The 20994-nt window shown below is 45.7% G+C and overlaps 2 protein-coding genes across 2 annotated transcripts in view; one reads left to right on the top strand and one right to left on the bottom strand.

Annotated features, from left to right (window-relative positions):
* Positions 1-92: 92 nt before the first annotated feature.
* LOC138977344 (uncharacterized) overlaps positions 93-20994 on the bottom strand; it is a 25487-nt gene continuing 4585 nt past the window's right edge. Inside the window, exons 2-6 of the mRNA XM_070350250.1 lie at positions 17478-17820; positions 9480-9650; positions 5844-6104; positions 4705-4961; positions 93-4263 (exon numbers count right to left, since the gene is read on the bottom strand). Of these exons, the coding sequence (XP_070206351.1) occupies positions 3449-4263; positions 4705-4961; positions 5844-6104; positions 9480-9650; positions 17478-17812 (1839 nt within the window). The 5' untranslated portion in view covers positions 17813-17820 and the 3' untranslated portion in view covers positions 93-3448. The remainder of the gene's footprint in view (positions 4264-4704; positions 4962-5843; positions 6105-9479; positions 9651-17477; positions 17821-20994) is intronic.
* On the top strand, positions 1284-2558 carry LOC138946366 (neuropeptide CCHamide-2 receptor-like). Its single transcript, XM_070317971.1, has one exon. The coding sequence runs from the start codon at positions 1284-1286 to the stop codon at positions 2556-2558; it is 1275 nt and encodes a 424-aa protein (XP_070174072.1).

The following is a 20994-nucleotide window of genomic DNA, read 5'->3' as shown; positions in this document are numbered from 1 at the left end:
TGACGTGTTAGCTTTTTTTTAAACGCAAAAAAACGTCATTCAAATATCATATATCAACAAACCAAGAAGGAAAAGCACAACGACATACCCTCAATAATTTATGTTTTAATTTAAATAAAAAAAACACACCTTCAGTTCAGTCGTTTTTGCACTTAAATCGACAGTTCAAAAGTGTTTTCCAACCAACATTTTCTTCATTTAAAACACATTTTAAACCTCAAATACATGAAGACGATATATCTATGGATCTAGGAAAACTTAGTTATTTAACTATATCATTTGTGTGAATCTGATTTAAAAAAAAAAGACAACAAAGTGCAACAACAACCAGAAAACACACCCACCCACACACAGACATTCACACACATGTCACAACCAAGCACAACCAAGCACAACCACACACACACACACACGTCCACACACACACACGCCCACACATACAACACACCCACACACACCGTACGCACGCACGCACGCATACACACATAGTCTGAACAGGACAAACAAAGAAAAAAAAAGAATTATCTGTCGAAATAAATAATTTGTTTTTGCAAAAGGTAACTTTATTTTGGGATATTGTTTTGCTGGTGTCTCTGGTTGAACGTTAACGTTTGCCCGTGGAGAATGGGCAGTTGTACTCTTCTTGTGATTGGATTTAATTAATTACTGGGTGCATGGATGTCTTTCACCTGTCTGCAATGGATTTTATTTAGAACTTTCCATTTCGTCTTCTGTGTCTTTGTGAGAAAAACGTTACGCCTTTATAATGAGGAAAGACCAGTGATAGTCTTTGAAAAAGAAGATCAAAAGGATTGTAGAAAGTTGTGGCTTTTGATTCAACATCATCTGAGGATCGCCGCTGAAAGAGTTGATTATCTCGAATCCCCCCCCCCCCCCCCCCCCCCCCCGCCAAAGACTGACAGAATGGTACGGCTGCCTTTATGGTGGGGGTGATTGAAAAAGTTCGTACATCTAATTTTACCATTCGGATGAGAGAGTCACGTTCTGTGCAGCACGTTTCCACGTGAGTTTCAAAAGTGGGAACTCTCAGGAGCGACAACGACGAGGATGGGGATATGCGGCCGCCACAGTACCGCCTCAAATATTTTTGAAACGGAAAAGGGACGTAATTACATCTCACTGTAAAGCAACAACGATATCCACAACAACAACAACAACAACATTCGACCTACGTTTTTAATCTGAATTTGGTCATCAGGTGGACACGCAGGTGGACACGCTTATGTAAGAATGTGAGAGGAGAAAAATTGCAAAATAGCAAAATGGCAGTACCCTCCTGCATGTCCGTCTTCTTCTGGTCGTCACTTCTCTTTGCGTCGATTGCAAACAATGCAGCGAAGCCAGAGATTGTGAGTACCACCAGCCCCACAGACAATGCAACGAACCCAGAAATTGTGAGTAGTACTAGCACTGCAGACAATGCAACGAACCCAGAGATTGTCAGTACCACCAACACGAAGCCAGAGATTGTAAGTACCCCTGGCACTGTAGAGAATGCAACAAAGCCAGAGATAGTGAGCACCACCAGACCTACAGACAACGCATCAGACAAGAGGGGAACCATCAGCATGAGGACAGTACGAGAAGTCGCCACAGTGGTGCCCGTCCTGTCCATCGTGGTGGCCGTCACGGGCATCGCGCTCAACGTGCCCTCGCTGCTGGTTTTCCACAGGATGCCCGTGTCGGTCAGCAACAGCTACATGAAGATCCTGCTCTTGCTGGACATCGTGTGCCTCGTCATCAGCCTGCCGGTGTTCGTGGTGGAGTTCGTGCACGACAACATCACCTTCATCCCCCTGATCGGTCACTACGTCGTCATGTACCTCAGCTTCATCATCCTCATGGGCTCGCGTCACGCCATCTTCGTCATCACATCCCTCATGAACGTGGACCGCTGCGTGACGCTCGTCTACTCCATGAGCAAGGTGTCACGCAACCCGCTCCACCATCCCAAGATCGTCTCCACTGTCGTCACCGTCCTCGTCTTCACGCTAACGATCCCTGGACTCACCTTCAGGTTCGACGGGGGTCTTTCCAGCGAGGGAAACGCTAACACCACGTACGACCAGTTCATCCAGCACTTCCGCACAGAGGTCAACCCTCAGCTGCTCTTCATCAACAACGTCCTGTTCCGGATAGTCCCGTTCCCGCTTATTCTGGCCTCCAACATCTGGCTCTTCGCCTTCCTCGTGCGCCACTCTCGCCAGATGGTTGCAGCGGGGATTGAAGGCGAGGGCCAGCAGGGCGGCAGCACTCGCCGTCGTCGGCTGCACATGATGCGTTCCGTCAAGCTGGTCCTGGTCTACTCCTTCGTGTTCCTGCTGTTCGCCTTGCCCGCTCCATGTTACACGGTGGTGGAGCAAGCCTTCCCCGCGTTGCTCGTCTCGGAGCCCAACTTGCCCGGGGTGCTGAAAGTCGTCACTCCCTTCCTGGTAGCGCTAAGCTCCAGTGCTGATTTCTTCGTCTACTTCGCTGTCAGCCACACGTTCAGGGTCGGCTTCAAAGCTCTAAGAGAAAAGCCTTGTTGTGTGTGTTGAGTTGATGGCTTCAATGCGCTTGGGGGATAATCCCAGCTGTATTACGTGTAAGTTAATGTCGTCAGGTCGCTGAGGGTTTCACCATGTGGCATGTAAGTTGACAGCGTTTTTCGTAAAAATATCTTTCTGACAGCTTTAGGATGCTTGAGGGAGAAAAAAAAGCTTAAAAAATACCCGGCACAGTATTACAATGTCGGAATCATTTAATAAAATAAGGAACATTAAAAACGCTATGCACTCTCTACACATCATCACATAGTCAGAAATTAATTTTTATTTCCATATTGTATATTTTAATGCCAATTCTTTAACATGCATTAAGCAACTTAGTGTCGACCATAGGCGGTAGGACCGACAACAACATTGACTTGATTTCCAGCAGCTGAGTTTGGTTCATTGTCATGGAAGACTTTACTCACTTTTACAAAACTGATGAATTGTAATTCAAATACAGGGTGACCCCCCAAAAATGCAACCCAATATTAATAAAGTGCTAATTACTCTTACATGTGTTCAGCAAATGAGATGTGGAAGGATATCTTGACAATTTTTTTTTATTTCTACACACACACACACACACACACACACACACACACACACACACACACACACACACATACACACACACACACACACACACGCACACTCACAAATCCACACACATTTCACAGCAGATTATGTACATCTGGCAGGCCCACCGGAAAGCCATATCAATCCATTTAAATTGCATAATAATCCAGTTGTTTCGGTAAGCTAAAACTCACTTTCTCCGTCCAATCAACTGTCCAGAGAGTTCAGCTATTAAGGACAAAGACATTTTCAGATACTGGAAATGTTTTTCGCTGCCATTAAACTAGATATGAGAGAAAAGACATTGAGAATGACTGATGTTACCTGAGAATAAGAGACAAAAACAAGCACAAAATCATGGAAGCAGATGTTTTTGTGATCACGTGCGATTCTGAATCATTACTTCCGGGATAGACCCTTTTAAAAACGGGCGGAAGTCTTTTCTCAAACGCAGATGCACTGAGTTCTTCAATAACGTCACTTCCTGTGGAAGGAGGATGGATGATGAAAGGGGCGTAATCCAGGTAAGCAGTAACTCCTCTTCCCACACCGTAAAAGTATTCGGGAAAATCCGCCCTGGAGCTGACCTCAGAGTTCAAGGCCGCGTACTTTGGCACGAGAGGAATCAAGTCCCAGCGGGCAAACCCGAAAATTAGAGCCAACCTCGGTGAAGCGTGATTCCTAAGCGAAATTGACCCTGGCGGGAGAGCTCTATTCCTACGAGTGAACGACTGCCTGGACTTTGAAGCCTTCTTGCTGCTGTACATCCTCGCCCTTCTCCGGCTGGATCGATCTTCCACGAGCCTGATCTCGAGTCTCCCGTAGGCCGGGTTTTCGTAGACTCCCAAGTACGCCGACAGGTTGTGAGCCAGAGGCCTGCCGGCGTCGTAGGGTGGAGGGGGTGCACTGCTGACGTTGTGCCAGGGGGAGGGGAAAGTGCAGAGCGTGTTGGTGTCCACCCAGGGCGTGACGCCCAGCACGTTGTCCAGGATGAGGTTGAGGAGAGGCCCCCTGTAGGAGTAGCTGCGGTCATCGCCGTTCATCACCACGAACACTCCGGTCTTCAGGGACGGAACCAGAATGACGAAGGCGCGGTAGCCGTAGGATGCGCCTGAGTGACCCAGGATTGGGTAGCCTGGCAAAAAGAAAAGAGTGCGTTAAACAATCGCTCAGGTGATTTGATTAAATTGTCAACATCATAAATGTGCTGCTTTGACAACAACAAAATACTGCAAATGGCGTTCCAGCTTCATTTTATTTGATTTTACTTGCTTCATTATCCCTTTGCTGGGAAATTTGGGTAACGTCCTCCAAGTGGAAAGCTAGCAGCAAGAAGAGTCGCGCTTCTCAGGTGTGCGTGAGTTCGAACCCGTGACCCAAGGCTCATAAGTCCAGTGCTCTACCAACTGACCTACCATGCCCTCGGACTTGTAAATAAGGGGGAAAAGCACATCCGCACTTATGATTTTAGTCGTTGGTCTACACAAAAATGGAAACGATAATAATGACTCCTGTGCGCTTTATTATTCAAGCAAGTCCGATGTATTAGTCGCCCAGGTATCAAAGTCTCTCATACCTCTGTAGTAACCGGTCCACCAGCCCAGAGCGTAGATGTCAAAGCTGGTAGTGACAGGGATGTCAGGCTGCATGAACAACGGCATCGACGACTTTGGCATCGCCGTCCGTGGCTTGTGGAGTTCCTCCACACTGGCCTGACCCATGACTCGTTGACCCTGGGCGTTGACCCCGCCGTAGAGGTGAAAGTTCATCCACTTGGCCATGTCGTTCGCAGTGGAGATGAATGCTCCTGACCCCACCAGTTCTCCGTATAGCCTGTCAGTGTCAGAGTTAAACAAAGCGTGAACAATTCACTACGTGATAACAGATATGCATAGTATTCAATGGCAACAATAAACTTAATATTCAAATAAATGCAGTGCGCAGAGGGATAACCAGAAGGATGGAACGGACGGGTAGACAGTACCTGCTATACAGACTTAGTCGTGTGACAGGCGTTTTCTTCCACACTTTTTTGTTTGTTTGTTTGCTTAACGCCCAGCCGACCACGAAGGGCCATATCAGGGCGGTGCTGCTTTGACATATAACGTGCGCCACATACAAGACAGAAGTCGCAGCACAGGCTTCATGTCTCACCCAGTCACATTATTCTGACACCGGACCAACCAGTCCTAGCACTAACCCCATAATGCCAGACGCCAGGCGGAGCAACCACTAGATTGCCATTTTTTTTAAAAAGTCTTAGATATGACCCGGCCGGGGTTCGAACCCACGACCTCCCGATCACGGGGCGGACGCCTTACCACTAGGCCAACCGTGCCGGTTTTTCTTCCACACGAGAAGCCGTCAGGTTGAATATTTCACAAAAACAACTCGTGTAAATCTGGTACGACACAGCAAGCCATGTACATGTAGTATTCTCTATGTTCGTTCTTCACTAGAAGTGTTTAATAGGCCCACATATTACATCCCTTTCCTCCTCACGCTTACAAACTCTCATTTTCAACTCACAGTTTCAACAAACACGACAGTTTTTCACACTAGCTTAAGGCTGTCCTTAATTTAATTGAGCCCGAAGTTGACTGTGTGAAGTCTTTGTACCGAAAATTCAGTGCCCAAACTTCGTGCAGCGAGCTTCGTGAAGTACACTTCGAGAAGTCGACTTCGCCAAATTGTTATTAGGCTTCACAAACTTACTTAGGTAAATCATAGGAAATAGGTCTCAAGTTCCCCTTGTAGAGCACATAAGGCTTGGCAGTGTCCGAGTCGTTCAGGTCGGCCTCTGTGGAGAACGTGGAGCGCCTCATTCCCAGAGGCTGGAAAAAATGGCTTCGTACCAGGCTTTCCCAGCGTCCCCTGCCCACCACTTCCGTCATGCGCGACGCCAACCCGTACATAATGTTGCTGTAGATGTAGGTGGTTCGGAACGTGTCGTACGATTTGAGGTGCCGAACTCGACTGCACACAAATTCAAAAATTCAGAATAAAAAAAAGAAATAAAAAACCCAGCAACAAGAAAGAATATTCTTATGAAACATTTAATCCTCATTTTTACAGCTAGCTGTCCTAATCCTGTCCATTTTTAGGAGGGAGTTTATCAAAACAGTGCAAACTAACAGACAGACAGACAAACAAACTCACGCATAACGAAGAAAAATAATCAGACACGTATTGAGTGCTATGAATGATGACACGACAGGTGCGTGAGAAAACAGCTCAACCAAACTCACACACAGACACACATCATGTACAGACAAACACAGACACGCACACACACACACACACACACACACGCACACACGCACGCACACACACACACACACACACACACACACACACACACACACACACACACACACACAAACACAAACACACACACACACACACGCACACACACACCCGCACACATACACACACGCGCGCGCGCGCCAGAAACACAAAGATAATAATGATTAATTATATGACAGGTGCGTCGACAAAAACATAACACAAAAGAAAGTGCCCCGCACATAGCTGCGCATAATAGACATAGCACTTATGGCCATAAACAAAGCAGTTTAGAACGACAGCTTACTACAATAGACACCCAAAGTGCGCAGAAAACCCCTAAGTGCCAGTGTATGGAAGAATCTGTGTTAAAGAAATCATGGTTGCAACACGGGTGAACTGTTCTCGAAATGAACCTACCATCCGTCGCAAAAAAGCTAGAGAGAAGAAAAGTTTTGTGGAGACCGACCGAGAACTTAGTTCGGAACCTAGACAAATATGACGCCATCATGTATTTAAATTTATATCCTCTCAGATTGCCGGTGTAAGATCGTGGGTCGTTTTACAGAGCTGAGGTCAATTTTGTGACATGCATTCTCAGTCCTTTAAAATAATTTTAGCGAATATTTAAAGTGCACTAAAATGTATTCTCTTTACTTTTGTCATTTATTCTTCATATATATTTTTTTGTTTGTTTGTTTGCTTAACGCCCAGCCGACCACGAAGGGCGGTGCTGGTTTGACATATAACGTGCGCCACACACAAGACAGAAGTCGCAGCACAGGCTTCATGTCTCACCCAGTCACATTATTCTGACACCGGACCAACCAGTCCTCGCACTAACCCCATAATGCCAGACGCCAGGCGGAGCAGCCACTAGATTGCCAATTTTAAAGTCTTAGGTATGACCCGGCCGGGGTTCGAACCCACGACCTCCCGATCACGGGGCGGACGCCTTACCACTAGGCCAACCGTGCCGGTCCTCCATATAGATAATGATACAGCTATTCAATAACACTAAAAAGTAGGCCCTATACTTTTTTTCTTCATGTTAGTAACTAAATTCTGGCATGTTCCATGATGTATTTTGAAATGCTTGAAATGTACTGAACGTAAACTATCATTATGTGCAATTATTTCTAATTCTTTCTCTACAGGCCAACAAAATATATGTATGTGGAAAACGTATTTATTGATGAAATCCATTTGTTTGGTTAAAATGTCGGAGTCAAATGGAGAAACATATTAACATGGTTTCTTCTGGAGTCCAGCTCTGGAGATTAACCTTCTTATGAAGATACCTGACAAAGATGACGAACTCAGCAATTTACATTTCATGACCTATGCTTGCATTCCTTGTATTGGTTTTCATTCGGAGTGGGTAATCAATTAGCTTTTTGTGTTAAAAAAACACCCTCTGCGAAGTAAAACGAAAAGACTACAGGCTTTTCACAAAAATGCAGCAATGATCTGCAATTCAAAACGGACTCAGTGGTCTGTCGAAGTGTTTTGCTGTCATAGGCATAAACACTTAGATCAACCTATATCCAAGCCTAATTTTCCTCCGCTTCTTTTGTCTTTAAACACTTCAGTGTAAATCGTTTCATACCCCTTGACTGTCACTGTACGTGTGAGGCACGGTATTTTGCGACGAGGAAAAAACCCCCGATACTCTGACAAGGGAAACAACTGCTGTGTATTGCCCTTTGATATGCAGCAGGATGATTACCTCCCCTGGGGACGAGCAGGTTGACATTGACGTTACACCAGTTACTAAAATCCACACCCGGCACAGGAAGCAGCAAGGCCAGGGCCGGACTACCGGGGGGGTTATGGGGGTTGCGCAACCCCCCCCCTAGCCTAAACATGTACCTTACTTATTTAATTTTTTTTATTATTGCTTATTTTATGCCGTTTCATGCAAGGAGCGACCATTTTCCTATCTCAGAATATGACCTACCCATCAGCTTCAGGGGGCTTCGCCCCCTGACCCCCACAACGAGGGGGGGGGGGGGGGGGTTTCTAGGGTTTCCGGACCCCCCCCCCAGCCAAAAAATAAAAATATTGAATGAAGTATGCATTTCTTTATTTTACATTGAGTTTCAATTTTTGGGGTATTAATCAGTGACAAAATCTGCTGCCTGAAACTGGTAATGATCATCCTCAGAATGCACCAGATTGCACCATTTTGCATCCTTTTTTTCAAAATTTTCCGGGGGGGCATGCCCCCGGACCCCCCTAGCAAGCTCGGCGCTTCGCGCCGTCGGCTCGGCGCTTCGCGCCTTCACACCCATATCTTCACAATATACTTTTGAAAAAAAACACCCATAAAATGAACTGATCCGCCCCTGCCGCCAGGGGGGACATCCCCCTGGGCCACCACTGGCAACCCCCCCCCTCCTCTTCGCCTAGTCCGGCCCTGAAGGCTGTTAGGTTTTGGCGTGTACATTCTTTTCAACTGAGTTGAACTGGTGGTAAACATGCCCGCTTACAGGAGAAGGAATCGTGCTAAAACAGAACGTACAATAGACGAATCCTGAAAATAACTCTGTCGGGTTTGTATGGGTTGTGAAAGAGTGAATAACTTTGCTTTTTACTCGGACAAACATTGGAGGGGCCAAACACTAGCGAGGGGTGTGTCGGAAACACGTGGAAAGGAGCACGTGTGAAGATATTTTTTCAGAGAAAAAACAAGTGTATTCACTCGTTTAAAACCCGGCGGCATACAAACCCGACGGAGTTATTTCCGAAAATCGACTATTACAGTGTCGTCACATGCATACAAATATGACATTTGGAACCGTACACAAGCGTACCCTTAACATTGGGTAATAACATATGCTACAACATGTTCAGGAAACAAACAAGAGTTGAAAAACAAAATAATGTTGTACTCATGAATACAAGGACAGCACATACAAAACTCAATCAAATGTTCACCTATAGAGGCTTCTTCAGGACTAAATAACAAACAAACAAAACAAAAAACAAAAGCAGCACGGAACAAAAAATGTATGAAAAGAAGAGAGGGAAACAGAAAGAGAAGTCTGTCCATCTCACACTTACTCCACTACAGTTTTCCTGGTGAGCGTGGAGTCAAAACGCATACGACTGTTGCCAGGGATGGCCATTTTGTGTGACAGCAGGTCCTCCACCGTGGCGTGCTCAGTGCGCAGGTCATCTTCAAACCGGAAGTACGGGCCCAGGATTTCTCGAACTGGTGTGGATAAGTTGTACCTGCAAAATTCACGCTTAAATTTACTTTGGTGTTTGTTTGGAGTTCTTGTCTTGGATGGAGAAGCCTTTCGCCTGAAAACAATCAAACTATTTCGATGTAGGTGGGGTGTGGGGTGTGGTTGCGGGGCATTGGCCGCTTGAGGTCGAGAGAGAGCAAGAGACTCGAGATGTCTTGAACCGAAGACTTTTTAGAACACTGTAAACGCTATAATGGCGACCCATTTTTGACATCTGATGGCTAAGATTCAGAGTTTTCCATGAAAACAGTCTAACGTAAAATGTTGTTCTTATTTTGAGTTCAAATTCGAGAGGACGTTTTGCACTGGATTTTACTTCTCACAGTCATCAAAGTCAGACCATACGACATATCGCTAATTCAGTAAACGGACTCGTTTAGCAGACATCCACTGTCTTCGAATGCTGCAGGGCTGGATCTAGTGTACAAAAGGGGAGGGCTTCCCAGAATGAGGCAGGGATACAAGGGCCAGGAAGCCTGGAGGTCTGAGAAATTTAGACTTTAAAAGGAGTATTTTGAATAATTTTGTCTTTAAGAGAAAAACAAACATTTGCCGCGCGGGGGTGGAGAGGGGAGGGAGGCTTCCGGAACCCAGAAAAAAACCTCAGATCCCGATACGGCCCTAAGCTGCCGAATCGCTGTCGCATCTTACCCTCGGCCTCTCCCACATCCAAAACCAGGCGCCTTTGGCACAATAAACCTTTATTCCGTTACCCATCTTCCTTTCACGACAGACATACGTCCTGTTCGTCTGCACTCTTGCTGCCATGGATCAGGTGTAAGCGTATAACTTTTGCCAGGGCCACGAGATAAACATCTGCTTTGAACGGAGAAGTCGTAAAGTCTCATAGTTTACACAGTCTGCGCCGCTACGACTTGTGTGGCAGCTAACCCCGGGTCTGTGATACCGTCAACTCGGTGGGGTAACGAGGAGTGTGTGTGTGTGTGTGTGTGTGTGTGTGTGAACCCCAGGTCTGTGATACTCTACTCGGTGGGGTAACGAGGAATGTGTGTGTATGTGTGTATGTGTGTGTGTGCCAGTGTGTGTGTGAGTGTGTGTGTGTGTGAGTGTGTGTGTGTGTGTGTGTGTGTTTAAGTGCTCGTGTGTGTGTGTGTGTGTGTGCTTGTCTGACCCGTGTGCATAAGGGGACCAGTGCAGGATTTAAAAGCACAGTACTAGTCCATCCAGTGTAATTCGGCTCGCCATCTCAGAATTGGCTAGGTTTATACGCGGAAGAAGGCCATCCCTCCAAATGGACACATACTCCCAGTGACACATACACCCTCTGCCATGTGAGCAGAGTGGGGTTAAAAAAACACCAAATTCTTATCTCGGATGCATTCATCAACAAATTCCAACTCTACACAGGAAGCAGCCAGGGTGCTGATCAGTTTTTGGTATGTGACCAAATGGAGGGATTAGATGGTCTGCGTCTTCTTTGTACTCTCTCCCAGAGCACAAACGTCGCTGTCCAGTGGATCCCTGCTCACTGTGGCCTCTCAGGGAACGAGGAAGCGGACAGACTGGCCAAGACTGGCAGCCATCTGGAGCAGACAAGACCAACAGTCTCTTACAGTGAAGCCAAAACCCTGGTGAAAAGACACTACCAAACCACCTGGAATGCCCAACACAGCCTGCCATCTGATGATCAGATGCCCAACCTACAGCGCCATCAGCAGACCATCCTCTTCCGCCTACGGACTGGACACTGTCGACTGCGTGCCCACATGCACCGCCTTGGTCTGTCGCACACACCGAACTGCCCGTGCGAAACAGGCCCACAGACCCCGGAGCACATCCTGCAGACCTGCCCGCTCCACCAGGAAGCCAGAACAAATGATCAGATCACAGGCCCCAAGGTGCCACACTGCAGGAGCAACTCTGGGGCACCAAAGACTCCCTGATCCTGACCACTAGCTTTATTCAAGCTACAAAACTTGAAGTCTGACCTGAGGCCAAAAATCCTGGAACGCCGAAGAAGAAGAAGAAAACGCCTGAGCAGATGTGAGATAGTGAGCAGTGGCCGAGGTCTTGACGAATACGTAGCGGCAGAGCCTGCGAACAACGTAACCTCAAAACATGGTTTTCGCTTTTCCCCATGCCGTGTTGGCCAGGCCGGTAAGGACCGCGTTAAACGAAACAAGTCGCGTAAGGGGAAAATACAACATTTAGTCAAGCTGTCGAACTCACAGAATGAAACTGAACGCAATGCAATTTTTCAGCAAGACCGTATACTCGTAGCATCGTGAGTCCACCGCTCGTGGCAAAGGCAGTGAAATTGACAAGAAGAGCGGGGTAGTAGTTGCGCTGAGAAGGATAGCACGCTTTTCTGTACCTCTCTTCGTTTTAACTTTCTGAGCGTGTTTTCAATCCAAACATATCATATCTATATGTTTTTGGAATCAGGAACCGACAAGGAATAAGATGAAAGTGTTTTTAAATTGATTTCGAAAAATTAATTTTGATCATAATTTTTATATTTTTAATTTTCAGAGCTTGTTTTTAATCCAAATATAACATATTTATATGTTTTTGGAATCAGGAAATGATGAAGAATAAGATGAACGTAAATTTGGATCGTTTTATAAATTTTTATTTTTTTTTACAATGTTCAGATTTTTAATGACCAAAGTCATTAATTAATTTTTAAGCCACCAAGCTGAAATGCAATACGGAAGTCCGGCCTTCGTCGAAGATTGCTTGGAATGAGGGTGTGACAGTGCCGCCTCAACCTTTACAAAAACCGGATATGACGTCATCAAAGGTATTTATCGAAAAAAAGAAAAAAACGTCCGGGGATATCATTCCCAGGAACTCTCATGTCAAATTTCATAAAGATCGGTCCAGTAGTTTGGTCTGAATCGCTCTACACACACACGCACAGACAGACAGACAGACAGACAGACAGACAGACACACACACACAGACACATACACCACGACCCTCGTCTCGATTCCCCCTCTATGTTAAAACATTTAGTCAAAACTTGACTAAATGTAAAAACCGGCGAAAAGGGTAACACATTATCCCGTTTAGGAAAATCACTAAGCATGCGACGTGATCACCAAGTTACAAATTTGCGGAGCTTCGAAATGCGATAGGCTTTACGTTACGTGTTCATAACTCCATGCGTAAACCTCTTTCAATTGCGAAATCGACAAGACCTCGGCCCCGGAACTGTTTACACAGGAAGGACTGTGCCTTTAAATATCTGCTTGTCTTTCTGTGCGTACCTCCACGCAGGCGTATATATCGCTGTGTGCTATTTTGCCGTAAAAGTGTTTTGATGTAGTTTTAAGAGTGAGATTATGTAACGCTCGGCAGTTGATGAGAGGCTGCCCTCGTCTTTCTGTCGTAAATGTAAACGCTGAAAGATACGACTGTTTCCGTCTGGTGCTGAAAAAATCCAGACCACCGGAATATGAAACGAGTGTCAGTGCAAGTAGATCTCATCGAAACAATGGGCTAATCAGGAAATACTATTTTTCTTCAGTTTTTCCCGACAACAAAACCACACACCTACTAACACGCTCACACACACACACACACACACGCACATGCACGCACGAACACGCACAGACACACACACAGACAGACAGACAGACAGGGACGCACGAACACGCACAGACACACAGATAGACAGACGCACACACACACACACACACACACACACACACACACACACACACACACACACACAATCATAGTCCGAAACATACCTTTCCCCAAATGGGGAGTGTAATAATTGTATCTCACACACAGAGACAGAGACAAAGAAAGAGAGACGGAGATGCCGATGCCGCAACAAGCAAGCATTGCGGACACAGAGAATTTCGGGCCATGTCAGTAGAACTTCGCCCTGGATGTTTGGAGCAAAACGTCACTGATAACGAAAGACAAACAAGTTAAAACAAAGACGTTCCAGCAAAACGCTTTCTAAGTCGCCCAAGGCTGGTCTCACTGCCAAGATTTCAATAAAATCATCCCGGTTAATCAAGTTAAAAGCATCACCAAGCATTCGGCGAGGAACGATGCAATGGCAGAGTGCCTGTAGGCGGGTTGTGCAGCTGAGTTTTATCAAGTGATTTTTATTGAAGCCAGACATTCTTTCCATCGCTTTAGGTGTGTACCTGTAGAATACACAACAGGGTGTTTTTATGTGGAAAATGGAGGAAGGTATGGGTTTAGTATGGGGGAAGACGTCTTAAAGAGAGTTTGAGCGGGAACATTTCTTTTTTTTTTACTGAATTGTTTTACTGAATTCAGCTTTCGTTCATTGTACAAATATCAGTCCATTTGATGACTGTTTGTGTTGATTGCTTATCGCACGCTCTGTAAATGAATCTCAATCTATATATAGGTGATGGGCTTTAGCTTAGAAAAAAAAGCAAAAAACAACAACACAAAAAGTAAAAAAGTAAAAAAAAAGGTACCGATCTCTCTTTTGATATTTGTGTGGACCGTGTATTCCCAGGTTTGTACTGTCTGCTTTTACCGACTAATTTCCCATACTTCAATGCCTAAATGCTAATCTACAAAACAAGAAAGTGTAACTTATGGAACGTTTTGTTCCCTTCGAAACCCAGTACGAAATAAATCACTATTTATCGACTCACGTCTTTTTGAAGCATTCACGAAATATGTGTGAGTGTCTTCGAAATTTTGGGAACCGACAGCACCGGCAGCATTGGGACCATGGAACACGAATTTTCCCCATTATCTTGCACTGGATGCTGAGGAGTGACTCAATTTGCTTTGGTGTTAACAGCGTTTGACAAGTGCGTGTTTTATCAGTTTCTTGGAAAACAAAAAAATGCTGGATACGTATAGTGACGTAACGTATTGGTGGCAAGGGAGAGAGAGAGAGAGAGAGAGAGAGAGAGAGAGAGAGAGAGAGAGAGAGAGAGAGAGAGAGAGAGAGAGAGAGAGAGAGAGAGAGAGAGAGAGAGAGAGAGAGAGAGAGAGAGAGAGAGAGAGAGAGAGAGAGTCCTTTCTTTTCTTGAAAGAACGAACGAACACGGCTTTTTCTCGGATATTTGTTTTTAGCCAAACTCTGAACTAAATTCAAATTGTAAGTTTCACCGATCACGTAATGGCATATAAAGCTGGTCAGAACCTCGGTAATCGTGCAAGCTCGAACATAAAACCACACCTGCTGCAGCGACCGAGCCCTTAAACTCACTTACCAAGGATCAAACATATCCAAACCCACCCAATCCCAAACCCGTATTAGCGTACTCTCTCAGAAGCGGCAGGGAGAAGGCTCAAGCCGAAGAGAACGTTCCAAAATAACGTTATCACCCGTTCCCGCCGGTGCCGTAACTACCTGACTAGCCCAAAATGATGTTACGACTGTCTCCCTCTGGCTTGCTACACGTCTACCAAATGAAGACGTCAATTTTGGAGCGAAGGAGGAAAGTTTTGGAGGGGTATGGGGGTGAGAAAGGAGAAAGTAAAGGTTAGACATTGTTGGGAAGAAGAGGAGTGGAGGAGGAGGGGGGGGGGGGGGGGGCAGGGGGGAGGGGCATTAGAGGACGGAAAGGAAAAAAGTAACGGCGATAGAGGAAGAGAAGGGGGAAGGGGTGGGAAAGAAAGGGTGGGGTGAGGGGGGAGGGGTAATGAAGGGAGGGAGGGAGGTAATGGTTACGGTGAGAAAAAGGTTGAGAAAGGTCTTGTGTTCGTGAAAGCAAAAACAAAACGGGGTGGCTGGTATAAACGTGTCGAGAAAATTGCATAATAAACAAAACCAAATACCCCCCTGCAGGTAAACAAGCGGCACGTAAAAAGGGGGATAAAATAATGGCCGCGGCTCGTGTTGTGACAGACACCAACACGCCCTGACGGAAACCTTCACAAAACCACACACACAGACAGACACAAAGACAAAGACAAAGACAGAGACAGAGACAGAGACAGAGACAGAGACAAAAACATAGATGGACAAGTACTCAATCAAACACACACACGCAAAGCAAAGGCCCAGACACATTCACACACACTAGCGTGCACGCACAAACGCAAAGACACACACGCACGCACGCACGCACCCACGCACGCATGCACGTACACACACACACACACACACTCATCTTTACCCCACCGAGTAGAGCATCACAGACCAGGGGTTAGCTGCCAAAGCTGACAAAGACAAAGACAGAGACAAAGACAGAGACAAAAACACAGACAGACAAGTACTCAATCAAACACACACACGCAAAGGCCATGCAGACACACTCACACACACTAGCGTGCACGCACAAACGCTAAAAAAAACACACACACACACACACACCCACACACACACACACCATTCTGATAATCCTCGCTCCACGGCTATCGTCAGTTGTCTCTCTGACCGGACGCGACAGTCCTACGCGAATCTATCAAAACCAGAACACAGAGTGATCTCCCATATGTTGTTCACGAGCAGTGTTCGCGAGACGAAAATGATTGCAGATTGGCCGACTTCGACAGTGATCTCCGTTCTGTTCTTCACAGTTATGATAAAGACATCGTTCTAAGGTTAAAACAAGTCGAAATTTTGGGACTGCTGCCAGAAGGAGACCGTAATATATGGTTGCATAACTGTCAAAAAAATCGTCTGCTCCAGCGAGCGACGAATCCAAACGGTTGATTATCACGTGACACTTATGCCATATTTAGAGTTGTTTGCACAGTAAATACATCCGCGAAAAATAGCTCGCTTGAAACTGTCTAAAATAAAAATTCCTCTGTAATCTAAAAATTACAAAACACCATGAAAATTCATTATCGACGATCGCGAATCTGCTTACATCCATAACACATTACAAAAAGCTCTAAATATGTAAAAAGAATCGGTTTCCTTGCCAGACCAGGAAACTCAAGGCATCCTGTCAGGGAGAGAATGAGCCGAACTCATTTTGACCTGAGGTCAGGATGACACACAAACACACACACACACACACACACTGACACAAACAGTCACTGATAAGGACGAAAAAGACAGACAGACAAACAGACGGACAGACAGACAAGCAGACTTGCAGACTTGCAGAATAGGACACTGATCCTAAAAACAACCTTCCTCACCCCGCCAGGCCGCAGTGTGCACACATAACACAAGACCTCGCCTACTATTGTTGCGTTGGGAAATGTTTTTATGCGGGGATTATACTGAACTCACGACATTTTCTTTAGCCGCCTGAATATGTTTTCCCCCTCTCTTTATACGTCTAAGCTTTTCCAAGCTTTGCAACACCCCCCCCTCTCCTCTCCACCAACACTCCAGACCCCCACCCCGTCTCGCAACCAAAGGCAAAGTGAGTTCGCCAAAAGATGTTTTTGTCTGGCAACCAAGTTGTTTGTTCTCTACCGGACCAAAATAAGCCGCGGTCGAGACTGACCTGACTTATTTACAATCGGGACTACTGCTTGTGGTTCTACAGACACGCATAATAATGTTACCGCTGTTGGCTCATTAGGGGGGTGGCCCGGGGCCCCACAACTGACACATCATGGCCAAATACGTATACGCGTGCACTCGTAGAGCAGTGTTTCTGAGCACTTCATGCGATAAGTCTTACAAGTGGTGCTGGTTACAAAACTCATGGAATAATTAAGCCTAGATAGCGATAGGCGCACAGTTGAAATACTCACCACACAGGAGATGCTCTTAACTGCTGATTGCTTATGGCCGTTATGATGGCGTCACAACTGAAGATTTGCAAAAGATTAAAGAGGAAACGGAAGAGAGGAAGAATGATACCGTAAAAAGAATTAAAGAAAGACAGAAAAAAATTAACAGAAAAAAGCAAATGACTGCAATGACCTTCCACTCTCCTCCATGACCTTGACCAGCAGGGCGGCAGTGACGGCCTTGGTGAGAGAAGCCACGTTGAATCTCGTGTTGGCCGTGACTCTTGTGTTGCCATTGGGACTGGTGACGCCATAACCACGTGACAGCAGCGTGTGCCCGTTCTTGACTACCGACACCGCTATTCCAGGATTGTGGCTTTTTCGACATCGATGACTCGTCTCGATGATGCCGCTCAACTTCTCAACGTCAAAGCCTGGTGACGTCACGGATGATGACGTCATGAAGGATGACGTCGTGCACAGGCACATCAGGAGTACGACGGACGAGGTCCGTGCATGGCGTTCCATAATGACGCCTGGAAAATAAAAGGACAAAATATAATGGCTCCACATTTCTGAAAAGATTAATCAAATAGTGTGTAGCCACGACGACAGACAGGAAGAACACAGAAAGATTAAAAGAAGGAAAGCGCGGCGCGGAGGAACGGAAGAAAGATGGAAAGAACGAAATAATGAACGGAAGGAATGAATGAAGGAATTAGGAAGGAGTTAGGAAGGAAGGAAGGATTGAAGGAAGGTTGGAAGGAAGGAAGGAAGGAGGGAAAACAAGTGGCCTGGTAGAAATACGGAGACACAAAAACATATAAGGACGCGTAGAATGTCACTAATTATCAACTATAAATCAAATCCATTTCAAGCCTCAGTATAAAAAAAGGCCATCAGTCAATGTCATCTGCGCTGACAAACTAACAGAGAGAAAACAGCGTCAATCCGGTAAAGTATTCAAACACTTTTTGTCAAGTTAGGCTATTCCAGACATATCACTTTCCCGCAAGTTTTACAGACTGCAAGACAGAACACGCTATCCCGTCTTATGCCTGGAGCACACACAACTTGTTCTTTCTTCTAAAAAAATACTTGAGCGTGTACACAAAGGTCATGTCCTGTTATAGCAAGTTCAAGATCTATACCTTCCTTCCTTAGCAAAGGAACATGTACATTTGTCTGCACCGCCACGGATCTCTTCCATCAGGCTTTTACAATAATAAAGACATCCTTTCATTTTAGACTCATACTCAGGGCTCCCCATAGTGCGCGTCCCTGCGTCCTATACGCACTGGAAGCCGAAAACACGTACTAGAAATTTATGGAGGGGGTCCCGTGACGCACTAGACTTTAAAAGAGTTGGTCCTGGGACGCACTAAATTTCCTTTATCGTGCGTAGGCCTACCGTAGATACCATTAATGCTTTATAAGTACACTGGGACCTTTCGGCTTTTGGACCCTTAGGACCCTCTGAAATTCTGCAGTTGGGGTCCATGGACCCTCTAAAAATTGAAAATGGGGGTCCCGGGACGCACTAGGAGGGGCGTCCGTCGGGAGCCCTGCATACTAAAACTCAATAGCCTGATACCTATCTGAGCAGAGTGCGAATTTTGTCGGGGAATACATTTTGTAACTGACAGTTCTGTCAATCTGCTGAAGAAAAAACACACACCCAAGTCTGCACACGCAGAAAGCAGTCAGGGTGTTGGTTTTTGGTGTGTGTGCAAGTGGTAGGCTAGTCTTATCCGAGAATCTCTGAGATAGTGAATGAACCGATCTGTGTTCACGGGACAAACTGTGTCTTTAAAAGTAGCCGGTCTTTCGATCTCTGTTTACAAGCGCTCGGTACCAACAAGTAAATGAAGACTGTGCGAGTCTGTTGTTTTCTTCCTTGCCAACAGCTGTCGGGTCAGGGCGGCCTGTTTCTGCGCGTTGTTCAACTGTACGTTTGTAACGTGCTGAAAGATGTCGATCCCTCGCTCACGAGTGTTTTTCGCGCCCACAATGAAGTCAGATTGAGTTTCTTTTCTTCTTATCTTTCTTTTCTTTGTTTTGTAATCTTGAAGCGGGGGTAGGGGTAGTGAGGGTAGAGGTGGGGTTGGGGGGATATGAGCTGCGTGGGATAGTGACGTGACGAAACTGTGACATGGCGAGGATAGTGGTGAAAGTGGGGGGGGGGGGGGGGGGGGGGGGGGGCGATATTGGAACGACAGTTTGCAGGTGATGTAAGAAAAGGGTTGGAGAAGGACTGAGAGAATTGTCTCGCTTTTACAGGGATTCCTTACACATTCTGTTTAGTCTTGTAATTCTTCTGTTTTTGTTTTGATGTAAGAAAAGGATTGGAGGACTGAGAGAGATGAATTTTTTTCTGGCTTTTACAGGGATTCCTTACACATTCTGTTTAGTCTTGTAATTCTTCTGTTTTTGTTTTGATGTAAGAAAAGGATTGGAGGACTAGGGGAGATGACATTTTCTCACTCTTACAGGGATTCCTTTCATAGTTTGTTTAGTCTTGTAATTCTTCTGTTTTTGTTGCTTTGCGTCCGTATATGTTTTTACAGCTCAACGGAGCTATTGTTTAGAGCTGTATCGCAGGGATCCCAGAATAATCGCGGTTACACAAACGGCATTCTAGTTCTTGCCACAAGCCGAGTTGGTTCCCTTACATTTCCTTATCCGCCACACTTTCAATATTTCATATAATCTCGATAAAGGCAGTTGAATTAAGGAGCAAAGAGTTACACATGATACAGTTGTTCTGAGCTAAGCAAGGGCATTTCAAGAATGAAGTGGACAGTTTTGGAATTGTCTCAGTGTCGGAAAATTCTTAAACTCATTCCAGTGTCAACCCCACCTCGCCGCCCCCCCCCCCCCCCCTGACAAAAAAAAATGAAAGAAATGGTTGATAAATTGTATGGCTCAGTGCCAACAACTAGAGCGGCACGAAATGTTTCAAAATATTCAAATAGTGTCGTGCTTCAAGTATGTACATAAAGGAAAAAAAGAGTATGTAAGGCCTAGAAAAGCCAATAATCATCGATGACAGTGCAATTTTCGGACGCTCACTATCCGCAAACGCAAGCTTCCAGGTCAAATGAAATGCACGGCGATGTGCTTTTGGTCGTATAACATACATGTGCATGTTGTATGGAGATAATTTTGATTTGTAATCAAGACGATAAATTAATTAAGGGCGCTGTGGCCTAGTGGATAAGACATCGGCCTCCTAATCGGAAGGTCGTGAGTTCAAATACCGGCCACGACCCCCTTGTGGGATAAGGGTGATTTTTCTGATCTTCCAGGTCAACTAATGTGCAGACCTGCTAGTGCCTTATTCCCCTTTCCGTGTACACGCAAGCACAAGACCAAGTGCGCAAGGAAAAGATCCTGTAATCCATGTCAGAGTTCGGTGGGTTATAGAAACACGAAAATACCCAGCATGCTTCCTCCGAAAGCGGCGTATGGCTGCCTAAATGGCGGGGTAAAAACGGTCATTCGTAAAAGCCTTGGGAGTTTCAGCCCATGAACGAAAAAAAAGAAGAAAAAAAAGGGAAGAGTTCCCTTCCAAAATGGACATCAGTTCTCAGTCTGAGCTATGCGGAACCATTAGTCTCCTGGCACCACAGACACGAGAAAGTAACGAATAAACGAGTATTAGCGACCATATCCTTTTATGTTATGGTTCTCGGTATTCCAAAACTTTC

Source organism: Littorina saxatilis, linkage group LG1 (assembly GCF_037325665.1).
Source record: "Littorina saxatilis isolate snail1 linkage group LG1, US_GU_Lsax_2.0, whole genome shotgun sequence".
In the NCBI taxonomy this organism is placed as follows: Eukaryota; Metazoa; Mollusca; class Gastropoda; order Littorinimorpha; family Littorinidae; genus Littorina; species Littorina saxatilis.
This window is presented reverse-complemented; position numbering and strand designations above follow the sequence as displayed.